The sequence below is a fragment of the Coturnix japonica genome, chromosome Z (assembly GCF_001577835.2).
Source record: "Coturnix japonica isolate 7356 chromosome Z, Coturnix japonica 2.1, whole genome shotgun sequence".
Taxonomy (NCBI): Eukaryota; Metazoa; Chordata; class Aves; order Galliformes; family Phasianidae; genus Coturnix; species Coturnix japonica.
The window spans coordinates 13,939,563-13,962,581 of NC_029547.1; the positions used below are offsets into that span (position 1 = coordinate 13,939,563).

General features: G+C 38.6%; 1 protein-coding gene across 4 annotated transcripts in view; it reads right to left on the reverse strand.

Moving 5' to 3' along the window:
• MAST4 (microtubule associated serine/threonine kinase family member 4) overlaps window positions 1-23,019 on the reverse strand; it is a 253,946-nt gene that overhangs the window by 196,627 nt on the left and 34,300 nt on the right. For all 4 annotated transcript variants that reach the window (XM_015848586.2, XM_015848585.2, XM_015848583.2 and 1 more), the window contains exon 2: window positions 4,248-4,401. In XM_015848586.2, coding sequence (XP_015704072.1) covers window positions 4,248-4,401 — 154 coding nt within the window. The remainder of the gene's footprint in view (window positions 1-4,247; window positions 4,402-23,019) is intronic.

Consider the following 23,019-nt stretch of genomic DNA (forward strand, 5'->3'; position numbering starts at 1 on the left):
CTCAGCCTTCCACATTACTTTCTGAATTCTATTTAAGCTTCTCTGAACACAGCAAACTAAAATCTGCAGACAATTTAAGCCAAAACCCCTCTGCCTGTAGACAGCCCTTTGAAGTTTGCAGAGATCAAGAAAACCAGCCACTGCAGAAAAGCAGCTTTTTAATTAAACATCTTTTCTCCTGATCAGAAACAAGTTTTAAAGCGCAAGACTGCGCATTGTTTGGAATCCTTAAAAAGACAACTTAAAAGCAAGGGGGAGAGGTATTCACATTCAGACATGAGCCAACTGCTTTCAGAAGAGCAGAGCTGACCCCATCTGATCAGGTTTTGCTTGCGTCATCAGCATGGCATGCAAAGGGCAGCAGCACTGTTCAGAATCAGAGACCTCTTCCCTCTATCGTTGAGAAAGAATTATCAGACAAGCAGCTACTGCTCAGACTTGTGGCAGCAGCATGGACTGTACAAGCACCATATTTTACACAATCTCTGACATAAGCAGAACTCCAATTCTGATTTACCTCCAGGTGAAGAATGCAGCCAGCACCTTACAGGAAAACATACGTGAAGGGAAGGCAGAAAGGAAATGGGGCCAAAGCCAGGATGCAGAAACGGCAGAGGGAAGAAGGCAAACACTGAACGCATAGCAAGTCCCACAGTTACTATGTGCAGGTGTAATGCAAAAGATGAGGAGTCCAGAGAATGCACAGACAGATTTGCTCCCCAAACTATATAGCTATTTGGAAACATACAATATTTTAAATCACAACAGGAGCTGGTCATAAATTGCTTCCAAGTTAGCCAGTAGAAAATAATTTTGCCCCAAAGTTGCTAACTAATGAGTGCTTCTACTTAGCAACCTCCACTGCAAAATACTGTTTGCCATTCCTTTCCTTCCATTAAACAGTATTGCTGGTACTTCACAATAAGAGCAATTAACGCACATTTGCTAGGCTAATATCAAGCCACATCCAATAAAGCCTTTTTATTCCAAATTCTGCCTCTCTCTTCAAATGTCTTCCTCCTTCCCTTCCTTGGGGATGCAGATTAAGCAATAATGTCACAACAATTAGACCAAAGAGACTTCTCCAAAGTATAATAGTCCAGGAAGCAGCATTCATTTCTTTTATTGGCCAAACTTTACTTGATATCAGTGGTTCCCAAGCAATTTCCAACAGGAAGCGACAGTGGATTTTGCCTCAAAAACATGGATTTAATTTTCTTTAACTCTGAAAATGTGTTGCGGTTAGATTGCTTAAAACAGTGCAGTTCAGCAAAAAATAAAAATAAAAATAAAAAATTGCTGGGTTCCAGCTTCCCCAAAACAATGCTGAATGTAAGTTCAGTCTCCATCCAAACATACAAATCTTAGATCCTCTGTGTTGATATCCCATTTGAAAGACTTTGTACATCATTCAGTTTTTCCTCACTGCCCAGTCACCTTAAATAAATAGGCTAAATTACCTGAGCCTATTCAGAACAATAGGCTCTCAGCAACTGAAATCCTTCAAGTTTTGTAAATTTCATCCAATATATTACAACAATGCAGATTTTATTTCTTATGTTGCACACAGCATTATTCCCCCTTGTAAAGCCCAATAAACTCATTTATTTGGTATCTATTCCCAGAGATGAAAAAAACCTTATATTTACGTCTATTAGTATTCAGCCCTGCAGGACTTGAAATATCCTGGTTTATATAAATTAGTTTTTTATTTTTGTTTTTCCCGTTAATACTATTTACACTTTATGGCACAATAATTCTGTACAGTTAATAGAGAAGGGAAAGACAAAGTAACGAAGCACAATTAACAGCTTTCCTAACATTTGGAGTGAACAACAAGCATCAGCATAAGCACATCCTGCAAGGTTTTTAACTAGGAATCCTCTCCAGCCTTATTTTCTCCTACACTCTGTATTCCTCTGAGTATAATAAAGCTAAAATTTCTGAACGATACAAGCAGAGATTATAAATTACTGTACTTGAAAAATACCATTCTAAACCATCTTACAGGATTCATTGTTAGGCCTTTTCCTTATTGTCAATCTGCATATTTTTAGAATTGGAAACTCAAAGAAATTAAGCAGGGAATGCGTGTGTGCAGAAATTAACCCTAACCAAGGACAAGGACAAGTTAGTAAAGTTACTGACTTCAGTGTCAGGGCTTGTGGGTCCCTTCTACTCTGTGATATTCCATAACTCAACACCACGACACCATTTTATTTCATTTTTTTAAGTCATGTTGTGACACTTGTGGTTTCAAAGCACAACAGTAAGCTGCAGTTCAGCATGGAAGAAATTCCAAAGAATTCAGAACTTTAATTATGCCAGAAGAGATAAATACAAACCCAAGGTAACACTGAAATGATTATCTTCAGTTTACTGAGCATTATGAAGCAATTTTAGGAAGTGGTTCTCTGTATCTGCAGCAGTATCTTTTAGTTTTGTGTGTGCGTGTGTGTCCTGACAGAATGCTAAGACCCTTTTGTCATCAGAATGACTCTGATTAGTTTAATCGGTATTGTGAAGCTGTTAAGATATTTCAACTATTTTATGAATCTAAAGCCTTGGTGTATTCAGGTTCACCAAAAGTGCATTAGTAATAAAGCAGTTTAACATCACCGCACACCATACTCCCAAATCCTGATATAAAATTCCACAGAACATATTGCAAGCAGACAAAAAGTATATCCATTGCCTTTCATAAAAACCTCAAGCAATAATTCAGGCACAGAGATAAAGACCAGGGACTATAGCAGAAGAGCACACTTGCTTCATTTGTTTTTGATTAGGCTGCCTTCTCCTCGTTAGCAGGAGGGTTTATGCAGGAAAAGGTTCAATTTCTGAATCCACTAGCCTAATTTAAAGTTGAGCAAAAATAAAATGAAAAACCCACACCAACTCCCGCTGAAATAATAAGCAACGTGCTGGCAATTTCCATTGTCAGGAAAACACTGCATTGGTCCTTGCACCAAGTTTTTGGAAAAGTAACTGAGACTTCACTGATGCAGGAAACAAAAATCAACTTGTCAGCTCTAAGTCACTCATCTTACTACAGACCATGTGGATCAGTAACACTATTAGACTGCTGTAGAAACCTTCATAAACAACTCCCAATGAAGCAATCTTTAAAACACTTGTCACTACTTAGCAGCTTTGTAGATGACACAAAACCACGAGCTACATAAAAATAGTACTGTATTGGCTTACTGGGGCTTTTTCCGATGTAAGGACAAGGAGAGGGGTGAGAAGTCAGATAGAAAAGTAAATATTTTAGAAGTACTTCACAGAAGTTCACTGAGGAAGGTCAGCTGTGTCTGCCATTTTTTGTTCCCAAGCAAAACCGCCTTTGAAGACTGTATACAATTTAGAGATGGGACAATCTCATCTCACATAAATGTCAATCCAGCTTTCCCTGATTTGAATTTCATCTAATTTTGCTATCAGCTGACATAGTTTGGACAAAACAAGATGCCATGCCCCAGCTTTATTAATTCCAGTAAATTCACTAGGTCATACTGTCACTTTGCATTTCAGGGATATAATTAATTGCCAGGTTCCAGTGAGTTAAAAATTATTTTACCTAAAATATGCAACTTGTCCCCATGTTTTCACATTCATTTCACTCACATTCAGTGGCAAGCACTCTTCAGAGAGCATCACAGCCATACACTACCAGGTCACAGTCACAACTTCTGCACTTTATATCTTCCACTGCAACTCAAAAGGACATCATGGCAAGGGTGGCCTGCCTGCCTGCTACTACGCGTGGCTTCACAGAACAGAAGGAACAGTCCATGCCAACGGCTAAGCTGGTTATGCCCTTGGGAGGGAAGGATCCACCAGATAAATGAGACCAAATTACTTTTTATTTAATGAATCAAGTCTAAAGGGACCATCTGTGTACTTCAGCTCCGCAAGGAAACAAGATCTATGCAAATCCTATGGATGAATGCATGCGAGCGCATTTCAAACAACCTTTAATCTGCCAGTCTGCCAAATTTTCATAGTCCCTCAAAATTTCAAGAAACAGAATTTTCAGGCTGCACTGTCAGCACCCAATGGAGGGAGAGTCTCAAGTATGAGCTCACCTCACTAATTACAAGGGAACATGCATAGTAGAGACTTTACAAAAGCTCTATGTGGGGATACAGCTCCTCCAAAGAGACCAGCCACAAGGCCAGATCAAGGTGCCATCAACAGTATACCTGCCACACCTCCAGGTGGTAGAACCTGGCCCCCAAACTCACCAGTCAAAGCTCCTCCAAGGCTTCCTCTTCTGAGCTGTCTCCCATCTTCACTCAGCTGCCTCTTATATTTGAAAGACTTCCCGGGGCCGGATAAGACTTCTGGATTGCTGGATTTTCGAAAAGGCATTGGTGGCGGGGACAATATGTGATCAAGCTGCAAAGAAATACAGGGGGGGGAAAGAAAACACTGATTATTTATTTATATTAACTAGGGGGGATAAATATACGTATACATATATACATATACATATTATATCACCAAAAATAAATTTTAAAAAGACTAAAATTTCCGTTGCATAAAAGTTATTACAGAATTGAGAAACAAAAAGTGCTTTAAAAGATCTGATCGTAATTAAGTTGCACAAACTAAGAACTTTGCAAGTGCCAAATCTGCAGCTGGCTGTGTATGAAGCCATCCTCCTCTCATACACTTTATGGCACATCCTGCTGCACTCCTGCACAAGGAGGATTTTTTCCCATAGTCCGGTCTCCAGACATGAAGGGATTGGGCTTAAGCAGACACAATCTTCTACAGAACAGCCTCTTTGCAACTGCAAACCATCTGACCAAGGCAGTCTCTTCACAGCTTTATCTGAGTAGTCGCTAGATGGCATTGCACCATCAACAAATTGCAAAGCATTCCCAGAGAAGGGAAATTACTGAAAAATAGATTTTTCAGTGTCAGAGGGGAAAGAAAAATCTGTCTAAATTATTCTGTTTACAAAGCTAACATTCATTCACACTGACTTCAAATTACTGTAAATACAAAGCCTCATCTTTCAAATTCTGTTCCTCTCATCATTCCTATACAACATTCTCGCCCTCTGGTTTTGAGATTACTTTTGATGTCTTAATATTTGGCTAAATTCACAAAAACCAGAACAGAAAAAGAAGTGAGTAAATACTTGACTGCTTCATCCTCACTGTCCACAGAAAAGAAGGATTCAAAGTCACCACATTCACCCTGGAAGATGCAGAGTGAATCTCATTTTCATTTAAAGTAAATGGCACAGAGAAGTACTACGTACCCTACAAAGCATTTTCAATTCCCTACATTTAGAATTTATTTTGCACTTGTTATTTCAGATAGCATACGGTGGATGGAGGGGGAACTGCTTTGTTTTCAAATCAAATCTGAAGCTCATTGAAAGTGTTTGCAGACACAAACATGGCTCCAAAACATCAACCAATATAGCCATTTCAGAATCTGCTCCTTCAGCATACTAAGATTCATTCGTGTCCTGGACAAACATTGAAGTGACTGATTAACTCAAAGCACATGTCTACAGCAATTTCCTAAATCAGACAGAACTTGGGGGTCACACAGAATACTTAAAGTAACCTTTCGTATCATTTCTCATTCACGAATGCAAGTATTTCACAAATACTTCCAAGTGCTAAGGTACTCACAATGCAAATTTACAAATCTGTTGCTCTCAAAAGGAACAAGAGCTGGTAAGAAGACGAAGTGTTTGTCTACCAGTTCCTAAGAAAGATGATTTTGGGACTTAGAAGGAACCTACTAAGCAAATAACTCAAAGGGTCTGTATTTAAACTACTCACTGACAGGACAGCAAAGGCTGCTCGATGCTGAACTCTGTGCATCTGACAAAGACACAATCCCATCAAACCTTAAACATTACCAACAAATATTCATGGATTCTCTTAAAGAAAGCTCACTCTTCAAGGCGACAGGCCATACTTTACATCTTCTTCTGTGCATAAGGTTAAGGCTTTACACACAAAAACAAAGGCACTCAGCTCCCGGCATGGTAGCACTGAAGTCTACCCAACAGTTAAGGTCTCTCTCCCACAGTAAAGCCTCCACCTGAGTATCCGACAATATGCAGTTCCGATTACAGAAGCTTTAAAATAAGACTACGGCTCAGAGCAACACAGTACTGCCCAGGCTTCCAAATCAACTTTCCACTGTCCAAATTGGCAGTCTCAGAAAAGCATTATTTTTAAAAGCTGTTTTGAGGCAGTTTAAGTATCAACCCACTATCATTTCAACAGCAGCACCCAACTATCATTCCATCCTGAAACCAACCCCATGTTGTTGAGTTCCTGTAACAACTAAAATTTGTTTGATATGATTTAGGCACTAAATATAGGCACAGAAACTTGTTTTTACCACTTGCATGGAAAGAGAGAAGTAAGCAGCTTGAGGGCAGTAACTGTAACCCAATGCAACATGACCATGACTGAGGTCCTGCATAGGAGGCATACGGGAAATTGGGGAGAGGACATGCTACAAACACTTTTCCTGGTGTCGTCCACTTGGAAGTTCCCAGGCAATTTTCAGACATGGAAAACAAGGGAATTAAATGCAGTTTATGAAGTTTAGCATTTACTAAACACAACAGGATGAAATTCAGATTCAGTTGAAGGTGAATAAGGTTATATGACATGGAGATAACAAAATACAAATAACTACTCTTGAATACAATACATTCAGGACCTTTGAATTCAGTTCAGGACTTCAGGAAAGTATCACAGCAATATTAGCTTCTCTGATAAACACTCTTTGGTGCAAAATTTCATTTTAATATAGAAGCAGAGCACTAACAGCTGTCAGCTGTGCTTCAGCTGGATATAGAGAAACCTATCCCATCTGAAACAACTACACCAAAGGACACTATATGGTCTAGTACTCCAAAGAAAGAATACAGGCATATGATATTTGACCTTTTTCATACTGGCGATCAACTCCTGCTTTAAGAAAAGTAACCACACAAAGATTAAAAAAAAAAAAAAAACCAACAACAAAAAGAAACATTTCTGGACATTGTCCAGAGGCTCAGATCTTTGCTTCCAAAGAACAAAGTATTACCTGTAACACGTACAGTGTGTCTTTTAATGTAGTCTGTACCTCATACCTGATGTCACAGCAGACACCAAAGAGATAACACTCTTTAACAACCTTGATAGAGTAAGTCTGCTGCTAGGGAAGCATAAGGAAAACGGACTGCAGCTAACAGCCAGGCCTTTATGAGTTCATCCTGAACAAGATCTCTCAAAACCAAACAGGCATCTGATGAGCCAGACTGACCCAGACAGTCTTTCTAGACTGAATTCAGACTCCAGACAAAAAAAAAAGGTTTTGTGTCCTCAGCAAAATGGCCTTCCCCTCCTGCCAGGTAAGGCGTTCAAATTCAAGTGAAACCTACAAAGAAAGTTTTATTAAGTTCTGCTTCCTTGAAGCACAAAGCCAAATCTAAACATCTGCAACATGGCACACAGCTCATTCAGACATCTGACACTATGACTGCTTAGTGCTGAGATTATGACAAGCTCATATTATTAAAAGACCTATCCAAAGTCATTAATACTTATTTGAAAGACCTCCTGGAAAGCTCAACCCTATGAAAATTCACATTGCACTTCTTATCAGGTTCAGACTCTGTGTTATTGCTCTTAAGACTTGAAAGCAGTTATCTCAGTGAAAAAATGTGCTGGAATTATACCAGGCATTTTAAATAATTTTACTCCAGCAGCCTTTGCTCAGTATATCAAACACCACTGCCTCCCTGAAATCATCACTCTATGGGTATTTCACATTTACTAAATGTCCATGTGTCAGTTTTGGATGGCACACAAGCACAAGAAGAGAACCGTAGTTTGGTTGGTTGCTCTTTTTTATTTTTATAAAGCTTACTTGACAGCAAGCTACAAGAAATACAATAGCTGCACCCTGCAGGTAGTTTCCAATAGACATCCATATTACACTTTGAGGCTCTGGCTATTGCATACACAGCCCACTGCCTTATTATTGCACTCAGGCTGCAAGAGTCCATGCCCTTTTAAGTTACTGACAGAAATACAGTAAGCACTTTTTCCACCTATCTGTGCAATTGCAGGTTAGGAAGAAAGCAAAGCAAAGCAAAGATTCTGAGAAATTACTTAAAAAGTCACTGGTTGAAAACTACAATATACTGATAACAGCTATGACAGTGTGAAAAAAAGCATATCTGATTGCCTTGTATCTTTCATGCAAAAGGAGTTAAGTTAGCCACTGAGTTTACACAGGTTGTTTAGAAGCATATTTTCAATCAGTACACATCTCTTCACCAATGTCTACTGTTAGTATTCACAAATGCACAATTAACTACTGCAAAAACATTTCCTCCTCCACTGTTAAACACTGAGTAATTCCCTTCTGACAAAGGCACATTGTGAAAGGCAGAAAACATACAGCAAACTCCTAGGCAAGTAGGTCATTCTTCAAATGTGTTTCCATACATTTCCTGGAAAGAGATGCTTCATTTTGTTGTAGATGTGCTAAACTTCTTATAGAAGCTAAAATTTAGCAGGTAACAGCTTTCACAGAACACTTCTTCCCACATCATGAACCTCACAAAAAGGAACAGAATGTATCATTAGAGGAGAGAGGCTTAAAAAGTACATTCAAAGGGATCATCAAAAAACCTTCACATGTACATTTGGAGATTCTATATAAACAGGAATGGAAACTGAGTGACAGCCTCCTCCAGTTCCACAGGAATTTCCTCCTGGGAATCAGGACAGAATAAATTTGTCCTCAGACCCTGTTTGTTTTTCCCCTCTGTATTTTGAAACTATTCATTTTCTGTATAAATACAATCAGCCGCATTCCTCTAAAGAAAATTATTCTCATACTACACTAGCCATGGACTATCAATGGCTCACCTATTCAGAAAGGATTATCTTCATATTTCAAAAAACCTCAGTAGTATTAAACCCAGCTGTCTACCACGGTATATTTATTCTACAGCTAGAATTTATTCACTGCTTGCTAATTATATCATTACATCAACTACGTCAGCCCACATGTCCTCACAAAAATGAAGGACATGACAGCCAGTTCAAAATAAGACTTAGCAACACTATTTAGAAGTATAATTTGAGCAGAGTGCATAATCAGATGTGAAACAGCAAGAAAGAAAACAATGGCTCTTAAGAGAAGAAATCCATGCTACAAGAAGGTGAATGAGGCTAAGGTAATGCAATTACACTGATAACAGCAGGATAAGAAAAATAAGCTGTTCAGAGTTGCTGAGATTTGTTTCAATGGTTTTGTTTCAATAAGATGACACCGTAATGAGAATTTTAGTTATCTGCTCAGCTATGCTTGTCTTGTTTTCTTCTGCTGATTTTTTTCTTTTTAAAACTCTGTGCACTATCACCTACACTAAGCTTCTACCAGGTGGGTACCAATCCATGTGAGATCCATCACCCAAAACCTTTCACATACAATGATTATCAATCAGAAGTTCCAAAATAAAATTCTACTAATAAGCAGATCAACAGTGACTGAGTCTTTGTAATACCCAAGCTACTGGGAACAGAAATCAATCACTTTCATCACACTTACATTGGGTTCCCCATAGTATACCATGCCTCTCTCAGGCTACTTTGTGAGCATCTTAAGCACAGACACTGAAACAAAGTAGCCCCAGTTTTTTGTGTTAGGGTTTTTTGTTGTTGCTGTTGTTTATTTTTTAAGGAAACTATGACAATTTAAGTATGGGGGAGAAGCATGTGAGTAACACTTACCAACTCTCTCTCTCCAAATGCAATTAAAGTTGGAACAGACACATGAGCTTTGATGAGCTGCACTGACAGACAAGCAACACTATTAATCTATTATTAATCAACAAGATACAGATACCTTCTAAAAACCAAAGCCATCTTAGAATGTAAAAAAACAAGAACAACAAAAAAAAAACCCCAACAACTCAGCCTAGTAATAACATACTGCACTTAGTTACTCCAGCTGCCTGCTGGCCTTACAGTGGAACAAAGCTAGACTTGAGAATGAAACACTACAGCACAAGGTACTGTATATGCCCGTGGGTCCATCATGCAGGACCACTACAAGCACACAAGTAAGAATCATTTTCCAGCAGACAAGATGCAATAACTCATGCCTGTGATGAGCAGATCTACTGCATTTAGTCACAGTTTCATCACCATCACACGGGAAAACAGAGTATCCACAAAACAATGTCAAACTGTATGGCAGAACAAGTTCACCTGCAGCCCCCATTCAACCTCACTAGAACATTCTACATCCCCTTTGCAATGAGATGTTAATCTATCTCAGTCTTGAGTAGGATTTAGAGAACTGTGCAACTATTTTGAATATTCACAGCTCTCAGAGAAGTCTTTTCAGAGCAGAGAATCACCAGTAAACTAATTGCACACACTAAAAAGGAAACACTTCTCCCAAAATTAGCACTGCTTCCAGAAGTCAAGGATAATGATGGGAAGATAAGATACTGAGGAAGTCTTATCAGGTCACATGGATCTCAAAGGACATGGAAAGATCCTATTTCCTGCTCCTTTTCTTACCATATTTCTTTGAAAGCAAACAGATTTTCTTTCCCACTTTACATAATCAGTAGGAAAATGGGTACTCGTCCTACAGTTTTTGACTCTGGGACTGCCTTTCCACCCTCCTCCAATGAAGTGACCTATGATATCACTGGAACTTGGCCTCAGAACCTTTTAAGTTCTCCATCTGAAAGGCACCTGTCATTGTTTAAGACTTCAACCCAGGAGTTTCTCGCTTCATTCTGTGACCTACAGTTTCCTTGTCAGAAGGACACCTTGATACAGGTGAGAGGCAGAAAAATTCTTGTTTATAGCCACACTGCATACTAATAATTCATACAGCAACTCTCATTTTCTGTAAGAACACTATCTGCAGCAGACCCTGCAAGTATGTCCTTACCAATGTAAATGGTAACCGCTGAGACACGGCCCGAAGCACTGATTGAGTACCTGGGGAACAGACCCAGTCAGCCCTGGAGCACAGGTGAAGGCACTTCTTATAAGGGTGAGCAATCTTCTTCCCTTCCTTTATAGCACTTCTCTATTGTGCCAATCTTTTTGTCTTGTGTTAAAGGTGTACAATAACACCTTTATTGTAATGCCTTTCCCACTGCACTGATCTGCCCACTTGCTATGGAAAGTAAAAAGGAGAAATGCATTTTAAAGTTGCTGTCCACAAAGCTTCACTTCAAACCATTTTAATTACTGACTTTACATCCTACACACACAAATAGGGAAATCTAAAGTTCCTCTTTGAAATAGTCTAATTTATTATGCTGAATAGATGATGGTGTATAAACAGAAATCAGAAAACAATGCTTATGATGTTATTCTATAGCTCTTTCTTATCTATCATATCTTAAGCAGTAAGGAAATATTTTAAATAAACTGCCAAGGATCAATACAGATGCACTGATAATATACTGCTAATTCAGATCCATTTAAGAAATGCAAATTTGCCTTTTAAAACTGTTGTATTCCTCTTGAAAACAAATCTGACCTCTGAGCAATTAAAAAACATGGAACACAAAGAATCAACTATCGCTATGTTTAAAAAATCCAACCTGCATTCAAAGTGTTTTCACACGACTGCATTGAAAGCAAAGCACAGCCTCCACAGCATTCTTCAGGGACAAGAAGTGGCCTATAAATATGCATCGCCACTGTTATCTGAGCCAATTATTAGTTTACAACAGTTAAGAGGGAACAGTTTTGTTTCAGTGTGATTGAGTCCTTCAGTTCCTGAAAGCCTTCTGTGAGCACAGATGGACGGATGGACTGCTCTCTGACCAGTGAACAAAGGAAACAAGAGTATTTGTACTACAAATGCCCATGGCTTCGCAGAACTCAGCCTGACCCAGGTCTCCTTTGACATGCCCACACAGCTCTAATACATGTTTAAAATAAATTAACAGCAGGTTCTGCAAGTCTCTTCTGAGTCCCTGAAAGAAGAGCTAAGAAACTGAATACAGTTTGGAATAAACATAGATAAATGCAGCTCCGATCCTGGTTTAAAAGTCTGACATAGGACATTTTAAAGGCGGGTTGCAGTCTGACTCTTCTTAATGCAACACTCATAAAGGCATCTTCTCAGGAATACTGTATGAAGGCCTTCACGTCCAACAAAAACAAGACCCTTTCCAAGCTAAGGCAGACTTGAAGGGCAAGTGACATCACCACACAGTGTGGAGGCATAGGGCAGCAGCAGAGCAGCCACTGCCTTTCAGCAGGAAAGATACTCCCTTCCAGTCCCATCCCACTGGCAGGAAAAAAGCATTTAGTGGTGCCGAGAAACACTGCCAGAGACCACTACCACACCAGCCTCCTGCATTCTCACTTTCTCCTGAATAAAACCTCTCCATTTTAATTTTATTTTTTGTTTGTTCTGTGGCCATACTCATCTTCTTACCTCCATATGCACAGATATTACTAGCATTAGCAATGCCATGCACTGTGCTCTGCTGTACAGAAAATTACCCAACTAGCCACATCTTTTTAAATTTCTCAGTGAAAGAAAATATTAGCTGTATAGAAAGCAGAAAAGGGGTTGGATATTTTTAGACACCACTGGCAATATTTTCACCTTTAATAATTTTAATTATCCTTTTTGTAGCACAAGAAAACAGTGACAAATGTAAGGAAATGTGCACTTTGTGTATGTACAAGCATCCACAGGCACATTTTATAACACACATTATCAATGCTGCTGCTCATACACAGGTTTTTTAGAAAGATCTTTCCTGGATGTTTAACTAGGAGGATTAAAATTTAGTCAAACTAACCTTCAAAGTCACTTTCAATTGAAAAAATAAAAAATAAAAATCAAATACATATGAAAAAGGCCTATTCATCTTCATCAGCTGTTGACACCTCCATCATTCGTCTCATGAAAAAAATAATTCCGAGGAGAATACAACTCTGGAAAGAATGTTTTTTTTTTTTACTCTTTTTCTTTTTCTTTTTCTTTTTCTTTTTTTTTAATACCATGAATACTAATAAAGTGAAAGCAGTTTAGTTCTTTATAAAATCTATTTCTATTCACACCCACCAATGAACTCCTGGACAACCTATACAGGTTTCATTTATTCTATCGCATTGAAGGCTTCAGAAAACTAATTGTTTATTCAAGTCTATCTGCTCTATCCATGCTCAATTAGGTCTCGCTTTTCACCATTACACTGAAATTAGAAACAAAAATGCAAGGTGAAACATTCCTCATTCCACTGACTAGCTCAGCTTGATCGGCCACTCTGAATAACTGCAGCCACAAGGGTAGAAAGAGCTCCACCATAATGCACATAATGCAGTGCCTGAAGGACCTACTCAGTGACTTACCGATTTCCTATTCATTAACTTACACCTCTGACTAATGGAAAACACCTTTCTATTGCACCTTTCTAATAAGGCACTACCAGGCACTATTTGAAGGTAACTGGGTTTTCTGGCTACTGAAATTCATACATAACCCAGTTTTTAAAAACAGGAGCCATAACTGTTACACACCATAAGAAAAAATAGTCTAAATTTATTGATCTTTATTCAGACCTCTAAAATAATTTGGCCTTATAAAGCTTCAAATTCAGAATCACTTCTATGAGAAATAACAAACAGAAGGACAGCACATCTATGTGAGGCAGGTACAAAACAAAAGAGAAAAACTCATGATGAAATGAGCTTGGAGTAAAAGGTTCTCAGCATGTAATGGAGCTGAAGCTGATCCATAAATCAATGCAAGATGAAAGCAAGATTATTTATGTGAAAGAACTGCATTGTTAATTTACAGTCTGATTTTGAAAAGAAATGCTTTACTTGATCGATGTATAAATGATGTGTGTGTGTGCACCAAGCACAAATTAGTAATTACAAGCAGGTGCATCTCCTCATATTTTTTAATTAACCTTAGCAGCAGACACAGCTCCAGAAAATGCAGGTTTTTCCCTGAGTTTGCCTTTAACACGTTCCTAAGTTTTTAAATAATGCAGCCTCACCACAAGGGACCTTGGAGACAAGGGTTTTTTGATCTCTTTTTTCCCATTCAGCACTCAGATACCGCGCACAGTTATCGAACAATAGCTTCCACTAAAAAAAATCCTTTTCCGAACTGTTTTGAAAGTGAACTAGAATGAGGCATCTGATAGCTTTATAGTCGTACCCTAGGCTTACAGTACAGAATTCAAATGCTTCTCTTCAAGCCTCACCAACACAATTAGCAAAAAAATATCAGAAGGGCAAGCATACACAGGGGCAGGGGGAGGACAACCTGATTTGCTTTCAGCAGAGATTTGTAGTTTAGTCAAGAACTGTGTTCATAATTTTAACTGCCTCCACTGCAATTCACATCTACTGCCATCTGCCATTTGTCAGTTTCAGACAATTTACCCACGTCTATAATTATCAGAAGTGTTCTGTAACACTATATGGCTCAAGGAAGGTTGTTTTGGTTTGGTTTCAAATTTGAGGAACTCAAGAAATGCTAAAAAAAAAAAATAAATGTAATCATAAATGTGATACAGGATGATTTGAAATATTCCAGCCTTCTATTTCATCTTTTCTGTAACTCAAGCAAGTAACTGCCCACATGTCCTAAATATTCTCTTTGTAAAACTCAGAGTAGACTTCACTCATCCTAGTCTCTTTATGCAGGCTTTTCCAATTACACATGTAGTTATTCAACATAATAACACTGATGAGCAGAAGAATGAAGGATCCTTACTTAAATAAAAAACATTCTGTATTAGTCTCCATTAGACAAGCAAATGATAGCAGTAAGCTTCACACACTGTAACTGAAAGAATACACGCATCAGGACGTATGTGCAGAAGACCACAAGACAGATACAAAACACATTCAGATGAGAATGACTGCCCTTGTCTTTACAAACAGCACAGTCCAGAATTAATCTGGTTTCTTCAGCCCCATATTGAAAAACACAAATTAACAGCAAAAGATTCACTTTCATGGCTTTTAGAATTTTATTTATAGATGATATCAACACAGACATTCATATACTCCTATAAGTTCAGTATAACTTAGTGCTCTGTAAATTACAAGGACTGTTTGCCAAGGAAGTTGTAGCAGTTTCATGATTTTAATCTCACAATGGATATCACTGAAATACCTAGAGAATAGAGCTTAGCATACAAGCTCTATACTACCTACAATGTGGCAGGAATGTCCCAACCATACCTTTTTTCTAAATCATATATTACTAACATAAGCCAGCATCGTTAAATATATATATGCATGTATACATATGCCCACAGTGTTTCACAGGGTCTGAGTCTTAATTCTACTTTGTTTTTTTTTTTTCACTTTCCAAACAGGAGCGCCCTCAAAACTGGGACAACCAAAATACACTCCATTGAGTCTATGATGATTCATACAAATCCATGCTGTCTTGTAGACATGGCATCTCTTAATTGACTTGGAAATCAGCATCTCACATCAAGTAAGCTGAAAGCCACATCCTCGGGGCTTATTCAAAACAACGGGATGCTGCATCAAAACAGATACCATCTCAGTTAATGCTAAAAACTCTAAATGACAGTCAGTCCTTTAATCTGCTCAATCTCAGAGATCGGACAGAGACTGGATTGTGGTCACAGTGGTCAGTTCAAACTACAGAAGTACTTTTTCCATTTTGAAAGTTAAAAACCTCTAGCTTTTAGGATGCAAAACTGCCATTCCTACAGTCTACAATTTGTCAGCTTTTAGAGAATTTAGATTTCTGAAAGAAAAAACAGAAGGAATTTGAAAATGAATGTTTTATTCTGAAGCAATCCAAACCAGTGTAAGGGGTGAGAAATCTAACAACACCAGAAGGGTCATAATCAAACCTGCATGGAAACGAACCATTCACATTTAAGTAGCTGACATATTAGTATCAACCATATGTCACATCTACCAGAGAAACGCAGGCTGCAAATTAGAGTATATTTGGATTTTCAAAGCCATCAACTAAATTTAACTGACAGGCCATACACATTGCATTAGAATATGCAATTACTGTTACACACACACACACACAAAAAAAGAGGCCCATTGCATCAACTTTCAAGCTAAACAGTATGATGTTTTAGGCTTTCTCAAGCATAGGGAGAAATATTTTGTGTTTAATACAAGATACAGAACATTTCATTACTTTCATCCATTTACACAAAAAGCCTCTTGTTTAGAAACACTTGTACTGCTTATAGTATTATCTCACCTAATGTTAGCTGGTCTTACTCTAATAGCTAGCACACTTCAACCCAGGAAATCATAGCCTAAATTGCAAATAAAATATTCTTGTCAAGCCATACTAACAAGAGTCCACAAGGTGAAATGTGCAGCACCCAAATCTTTGGCATTTATGATCTGCATGACTGTGTACCACTGTGAGAGTTCATCTGGGCTTTTTAGTAATGTTCACCTGCTCTATTTACTAGATATTGTTAATACTAAATGTAAAAGTTATTCAGTAAAACTATTCCCTAAAAAAAGGCCAGAGTTGAGTCATCTTAAGGCCAGGCTCTACCTCTGAGAAGAACTCTGCAGCACTGTAGTCAGTGTATCCAGCACTCAAACAAAACTATGCTTTTACAAAGAGACAGCTTCAACTCTCTTCATCTTGTAACAGCATCCTGGTTTCAGCTGGGGCTGAGCTGATTTTCTTCATGGTGCCTGGTACAATGCTCTTCTTCGGCTCTGAGAGAAAAACAATGCTGATAACACACCAGTGTTTTAGTTGTTACTGAGCACTGCTTCACAGGGATATTTCAGCTCCTCAGCTTCCTGCACTGTCCTGTCAGCAAGGGTCTCCGAGGAGGACAGAACCAGGACAGATAAAGACTAACCAGACTGGCTAAAGGAAATTCCATACCATAAAACTATAAAACGAAGGGGAACTGGCCGGGGGGCAGCCACTGCTCAGGGACTGTGGCTGGTCATCAGCTGGCAGGTGTGTGCATCACTCTCTTTGTAAACAGAGACAGACAGAGAGAGATTATCATCACTATTATTTCTCTCTTCCTTTTCTGCCTTAGTAAATAGCTTTTATCTCTACTCAGAAGTTTTACTTCAGCTTTGTTTTTTTCCCAGTTGTCTCCTTGAAGCGAACAGCTGTACTAGCTGTACTGTGCTAAGCTGCCTGCCAGGTTAAACCACTGCACGAAGTAAGAGAGGCAAGGCCAGTACCAGGGAAAATCAAATTCCAGTTTAATTACTTGGCTATTGAAGCAGTATATGAAAACACAGAAATAATATTTTTACAGCATTTTTTCAATCATTTTGCCTATCAGACAACCTGTTTCAACACAGTGTTTTTTCCTTTAACTCTCACTGCTGAAGAAGGCACTTCACCAAAAATATGATCCTAAACAGTACAATATGCCTCCCTGATAAACTTCCAAGTGAGGAAAAACAGCCTGCAGGGTCCTCTTCTCTACTATATGCATAGTTGGCAGTCATAACAATTCTTCAGAACTACGTGTTTCACTGAGATGCACACTCACATCTTGCAGTTTAAAATGAAGACCTAACAGAAGTTGTAAAGGAAAACCCAGAGCAACTGGGATAAACACTGTTTTTTCACTGACCCTGTCATTATTTTCATAGCAGCTTCAGCAAAAAAAAAAAGGCAATGGCTAACCTGAATAAGAAGCACACAGAAGGAAGAGCAAACAACTTTGAATCACAAAACTGCCCCACAGTTCACTACGCTTCCTTTGGCTAAGGATGAAATATTTCCTTAGTTACACGCACTAGTTAGTGGTTTCCAAGGTAAGGCTCATCTGGAAAAGAAAGACTGCATTTTTAATGATAATAATAATAATAATGTTTGACTATATAATTTCCATAGAATATAGGTCAAGCTTAGCCTCAATACTTGGTTTTCCTGAAAAAAAAATCAGCTACGTGCGTAATCAAAGCTACTCAACAGAGAATTCCATGAAACATTCCTAAAGCAAACTCCTTCCTTGGAAGGCAATGATCCCAAATATCTTAGGGTCCCTTTTTTTTTTAATTTATTTTTTTCCTTTTTCTTTTTCTTTTCTTTTTTGACAAATGTCTTGAACTAAGGAACCTTGTTTGGGATCTAGTCAATATGATCCCTTCACAGAACACTTAGAGCCCCAGCCTATCTGGAAAATATGGAAGCCAAGAATCTTTCTTACAAGAAAGACACACTAAGTTGACCAAACACAATAAAAAAAGAAATCAACTTTGACAAACGTTGCCATCAGAAGAAAAGCAATTTGCAAATACACTCTCATTTTACAATTGCACCGGAACTAGTGCAATTAGTGCATTTATTTAATCAAAAACAAGACCACAAAAAATTGTCTCTTAATGTCTAAGCAGGCAGCCTGCATTCCCCTAAGGAATTCACTCCCCAGAGATACTACAGCTCTGTCTTTTGCAGATGTAAAGGTACAGAAACATGGATAGACAAGCAGGATGAAAGGTGACGGTCACATCTGTTCACACCTCATATTAGGCCGCCAAAGCCAAAGGCTGTCAAATTCAAAAGCCTCAGCTACAGTTTCACATCTCATGTAACTTGCATATCAGGAGATCAAGAATGAGGAACATGAAGCAGTATCCTTCATGGGAGTGCAGCAGGTTGGGAACCTGATTTAGCAGCAAAGTTGGACACAATGATCTCCAGAGGTCAAACCTGCGTCAAACCCTACAACTTTGTTGACTCCGTCTCTTTCTTCCATGACAAGAGACAGACACGAAGCAACAACCTCACACTGTACCGGATTTAAATTGGATGAATTTCTTCACAGAAACTGCAGTTAGACATTGGTACAGGCTGCCCAGAGATGTGGTGGAGCTACCATCCCAGCACACTTAAGAGATGTGGACTTAATATAATTAGTGCAGGAACAGGTCACTAAATCAGCAGATTGACTGGCCCAAAAAACAATTACCTGTTGAGATGAAATACTGAAATGATCTCACACAATGCCTGACCATCTGACTGTTTGCATTAAACTCAGCGACACCGCCTTTAGGGGTTCACTAGGTTGAGAATAAAATGCTCATTCAGTTTCTTGCCTTTTCCCATTACAGGTTAACGTTTAACCTTAGAAGTAGCCTGTATTGTAATACGTGAGTCAAAAATCTGGATCAAGAGAGGCAAGGTCTCATCCTCAGAAGAACTGGCTCAACCAGCTCTTGTAGGGATCCATCCTACCAGAAAAAAGACATTTAAAGCACACGGGAAAAGAACATTCAAAGTGCTTTCGGGTCCTGCATTAATGATCTCATGAACAGTCTTCAGAAGATTGTGTCAGGGAAAGCTGAAATTCACAGCAGGAGGAAGATAATACAGATATCAAAGGAAGTGACATTTTTTTGTACTATTTGAAATAGGAAAAGAAGATCCATAAAATCTTACAAGAGTCCATTACCTTTAAGGTATTCCTTTTTTCCTTTACTGTCAAAGTCTTAAATCCAACTCAAAATAAAATAAAATAAAATAAAATAAAAAAATCAGGGAAAAGTAGTCAAGAGGGCAGCACAAACAGCAGCTTCTTAAACTTTCTTCTTGCTCCAATTTTTTATCCTGCTTTCCATCCAAAACCCACATTTGTGAGGGTTCCCCTGAAGATTCTCTACAGAAAAGGAACTGCTGTCTGGAAAGTGAATTCATCACCTCAGTGTGAAACAGATGAATAACAGCACCTTCATAAGAGATTATTTCAGGTTTGTGCAAACCTGGGTGCTTGGTGGCTTCCCACAAATCAAGCACACTGAACAGAACTATATGCAATATACACAAAAGTCACAAACTTACTAATTTTCCAGTCCATCCATCTCAGGATGATTGGCTATTAATTGATACATTTATGATATTGCTGACTCTACCATTCCAAACCACACAGCTCATGGGAGGGGTCTTCACTTGGACATGAGTGTTTTTGACCTATGGGTGTGTTTTTTTATGTTAGAGAAGGTAATTCATCTAAGGATATGTGGACCTTGAATTTGCTTGCCAAACTGGCAACATCCTCAAAGCATTCTGATTAATGTCCTCTTCAAGGCCTATTGGATCCAGGATGTCCTTGGTTAAAGGATACTGTTTACTCCTTTGATATCTAATGTAATGTTAGCTCCATTCTTAGAGCCGGCTTTCAACAGAACCACTGCACCCTGCACTTTCATATTAGCTGAAAAGTATATTCAGGGGTCAATTTACCTCCTAGGCTCACATCAGTTATGAAACTACAAGTCTCAAGGCTTCATTCATTAAGAAACAGCCCAGGTAGCAATTTTAGGTTTTCTGGTAGGTACACAAAGTACAGCTTTCCAAACAGAACTTTACTGTTAGGAACACCACAAACCTAAAAACAGTACTGTAAGGCTTGAGAATATTTTACACCTTCATGTTACCATCACTAACATATTGTTCAGGTATGTCAGCCTAGTAACAAGACCCTGCATCAATTCCATCATGCAAGCCTGAATTGTGCCAGTGGTTTATAGCTACAGGTTTAGAAATCAGAAACATTAGCATAACACAAGTACATAATGAGGACTGATATGCTATCTCATACCTGTAACATTCAAGTAAAAAGCCTTTTTTTCCCACTGATCAACTGTAAATACTAACACTTAACTTAGACTTGCTGTCATTTCATCTCTTGTTTACAGTCTGAGGCACTGCATTCAAGAATGAGAGAGAAACCTTCCTGAGGAAGGTTTCCATGGCTCCCCTCCTTTGCATTACCTAAAATGAATTTCATAATAGCTCCTATCCTACCCTTAACAGAAACTTGTTTAAAAAGGTATAGCAGAGAACCTCATGTTTCCTTTTTGCTAATAACTGTCAAGATCTTTCCATGAGTCAGGCCTAAGCTTCTTGCTTTTCAGGTGAATCAAAGTTATCTGCTCACAGAAATTCAAGATCAAAATCTTATAAAGAAAGCCCATAATACTTGAATAACCTGGAGCTACTGAATCCCATGGGATGGACCCATGTGGAGCAGGGCACGGAGCAGCCACGAGAAGAGGCAGAAAGGAAGCATTGTGGACTGATGCGGCCTCCATTCCCAGCTCTCCTGAGTGGCTCGGGGGGATAAGTGGGTAGTGGAAAAAGAGGCCTTAATTTGCTTTTACTGCTCACTGCTCAAGTCTGCCAGCAATAGGCAATACGTTACATTTATCTCCCTTATGCTGAGTCTGTTTTGCCCTTAATAGTAACCGATGAAAGATCTCCATCCTTACTTAGCTCATGGGTTGAGATTTCTCATCATGCTTTTAGTTGCCCACTGGCATTAAACTGTAAGAGCCGGTGCTCGTGAGCAACGGCACTGCCTTGAAATTACTGGAGCTGAGGGCAAGAGTCACTGGGTCAGACAATACTGCTGAGGTTGCAGAGGTAATTCACGATTTATATTGCTCCTATATTTGAAGGGTTCTGTGTTAGCAGCACATATGCTGCAATGTACAGGCACCTGGGGAGGGCAAGCACCTGCACAGGTACAAAGCATCAAAGAGGAAAACAAAAAATGTTCTTTGCAAGATATTAGGCTGCAGTACTTCAGGGAGGATAAAGTGCTCTCTCTGCGTAAAAAAGGATCAGACCAACTTGCACACAATTTTCTTCCACCCTTCAAAGCTTCTCTTTTTTCATGCTGCAAAAAGCTGTCATTCTTTGACCAACAATTAAAATGTCCATTGAGTCTCTCAAAGCTTTAAGAGCGACTGCACAAAATATGAAATGCACAAGGTAAAATTATCCCGGTACTTATTTAAGCAGTTGCAAACATATAACACTAAACTCAAAATGCAGTCGTGTGAAGCCTCACACAAACAAAACAAAAACAACAAAAAGCCACTATCAAAATTCATGAGATGTCTTCCTACTTCAGAAATTGTGTGCTGTGGTTTTACACAGAGAGACAGAAACGAGATTAGCGAAGAAATGATTACATTAAAAAAAAAATCAGAAAGAATCAGCACTACATGTTATTGTACAGCATAACGCAGAATAATACTACACACAGAAGTTAGTTTCATAAAAATAGTATTCATCTACTTTAATCCACATTCACTTATCTCAGATCTAGAATTTACCAGCTTTGATCTAAGCCACAAAGATCATGGAAGCAGCTAAGCTTCACATACACTAAGGAGAGATAACAATTTACATCACAAACCTCCTACAAATGACCCAGACTTCTGCATGAGGTTCAAGCACATTAGCAAATCTTTACTGTTACATCGAGCATTCTGACTTTTAATGTCAGAAACAGTGTAGCTACTCATTATTTGACAAGGCCACACCAGTAGCCTTACGCCACTTGCATTTAATCACCCATTACCTACTCGCTTACACATGTACACTGTCTAAAAACACACATTTGTAAAGCATGAAAAAAATAAAACCGCGATGGTTTGGAGTTCAGACTTCTTATCTCTCCTGATTTTCCTTAAAATGTATTTATATTTTTTAATTGCTCTGTTAGCAAAGGGGGATTTTAATTCTATATGTATACAAACAAATATGCACCCACACATACTGAGCAGGAATGAATTAAAAGTGAAAGAAAATCACACCTTTGCATGCAATGAATTGCAGAGAGATAGCAAGTTTGAAACCAGTGTTGCCAGCACAATGGAAACTAACGTGCATCCAGGGGATACATTTTGCTTTGCATTTGCCATTCCAAAACATTACGGATTTATAAAAGCAGAGTGTTAGAAAGAAAGATCAATGTATGACAGTTCTCTTTGATCTCTTGGTTTACTTACTTCTGCAAGTGAGATCTGATTTTAAAAGCCACAGGAATTTACTACTTTGAAGTATTTTAACTTTTCATTAACTGGAACAGTGGTACTAGATTACAAGACAAATTCAGAAGGCAGAGCTTATTTCACTTTTGCAGACTTAAGCTCATTGCACAACTAATAGGAAATCTAGCCCTTAATTCAATTTTCAGGTACATGATTTGTTAGTAGAAGA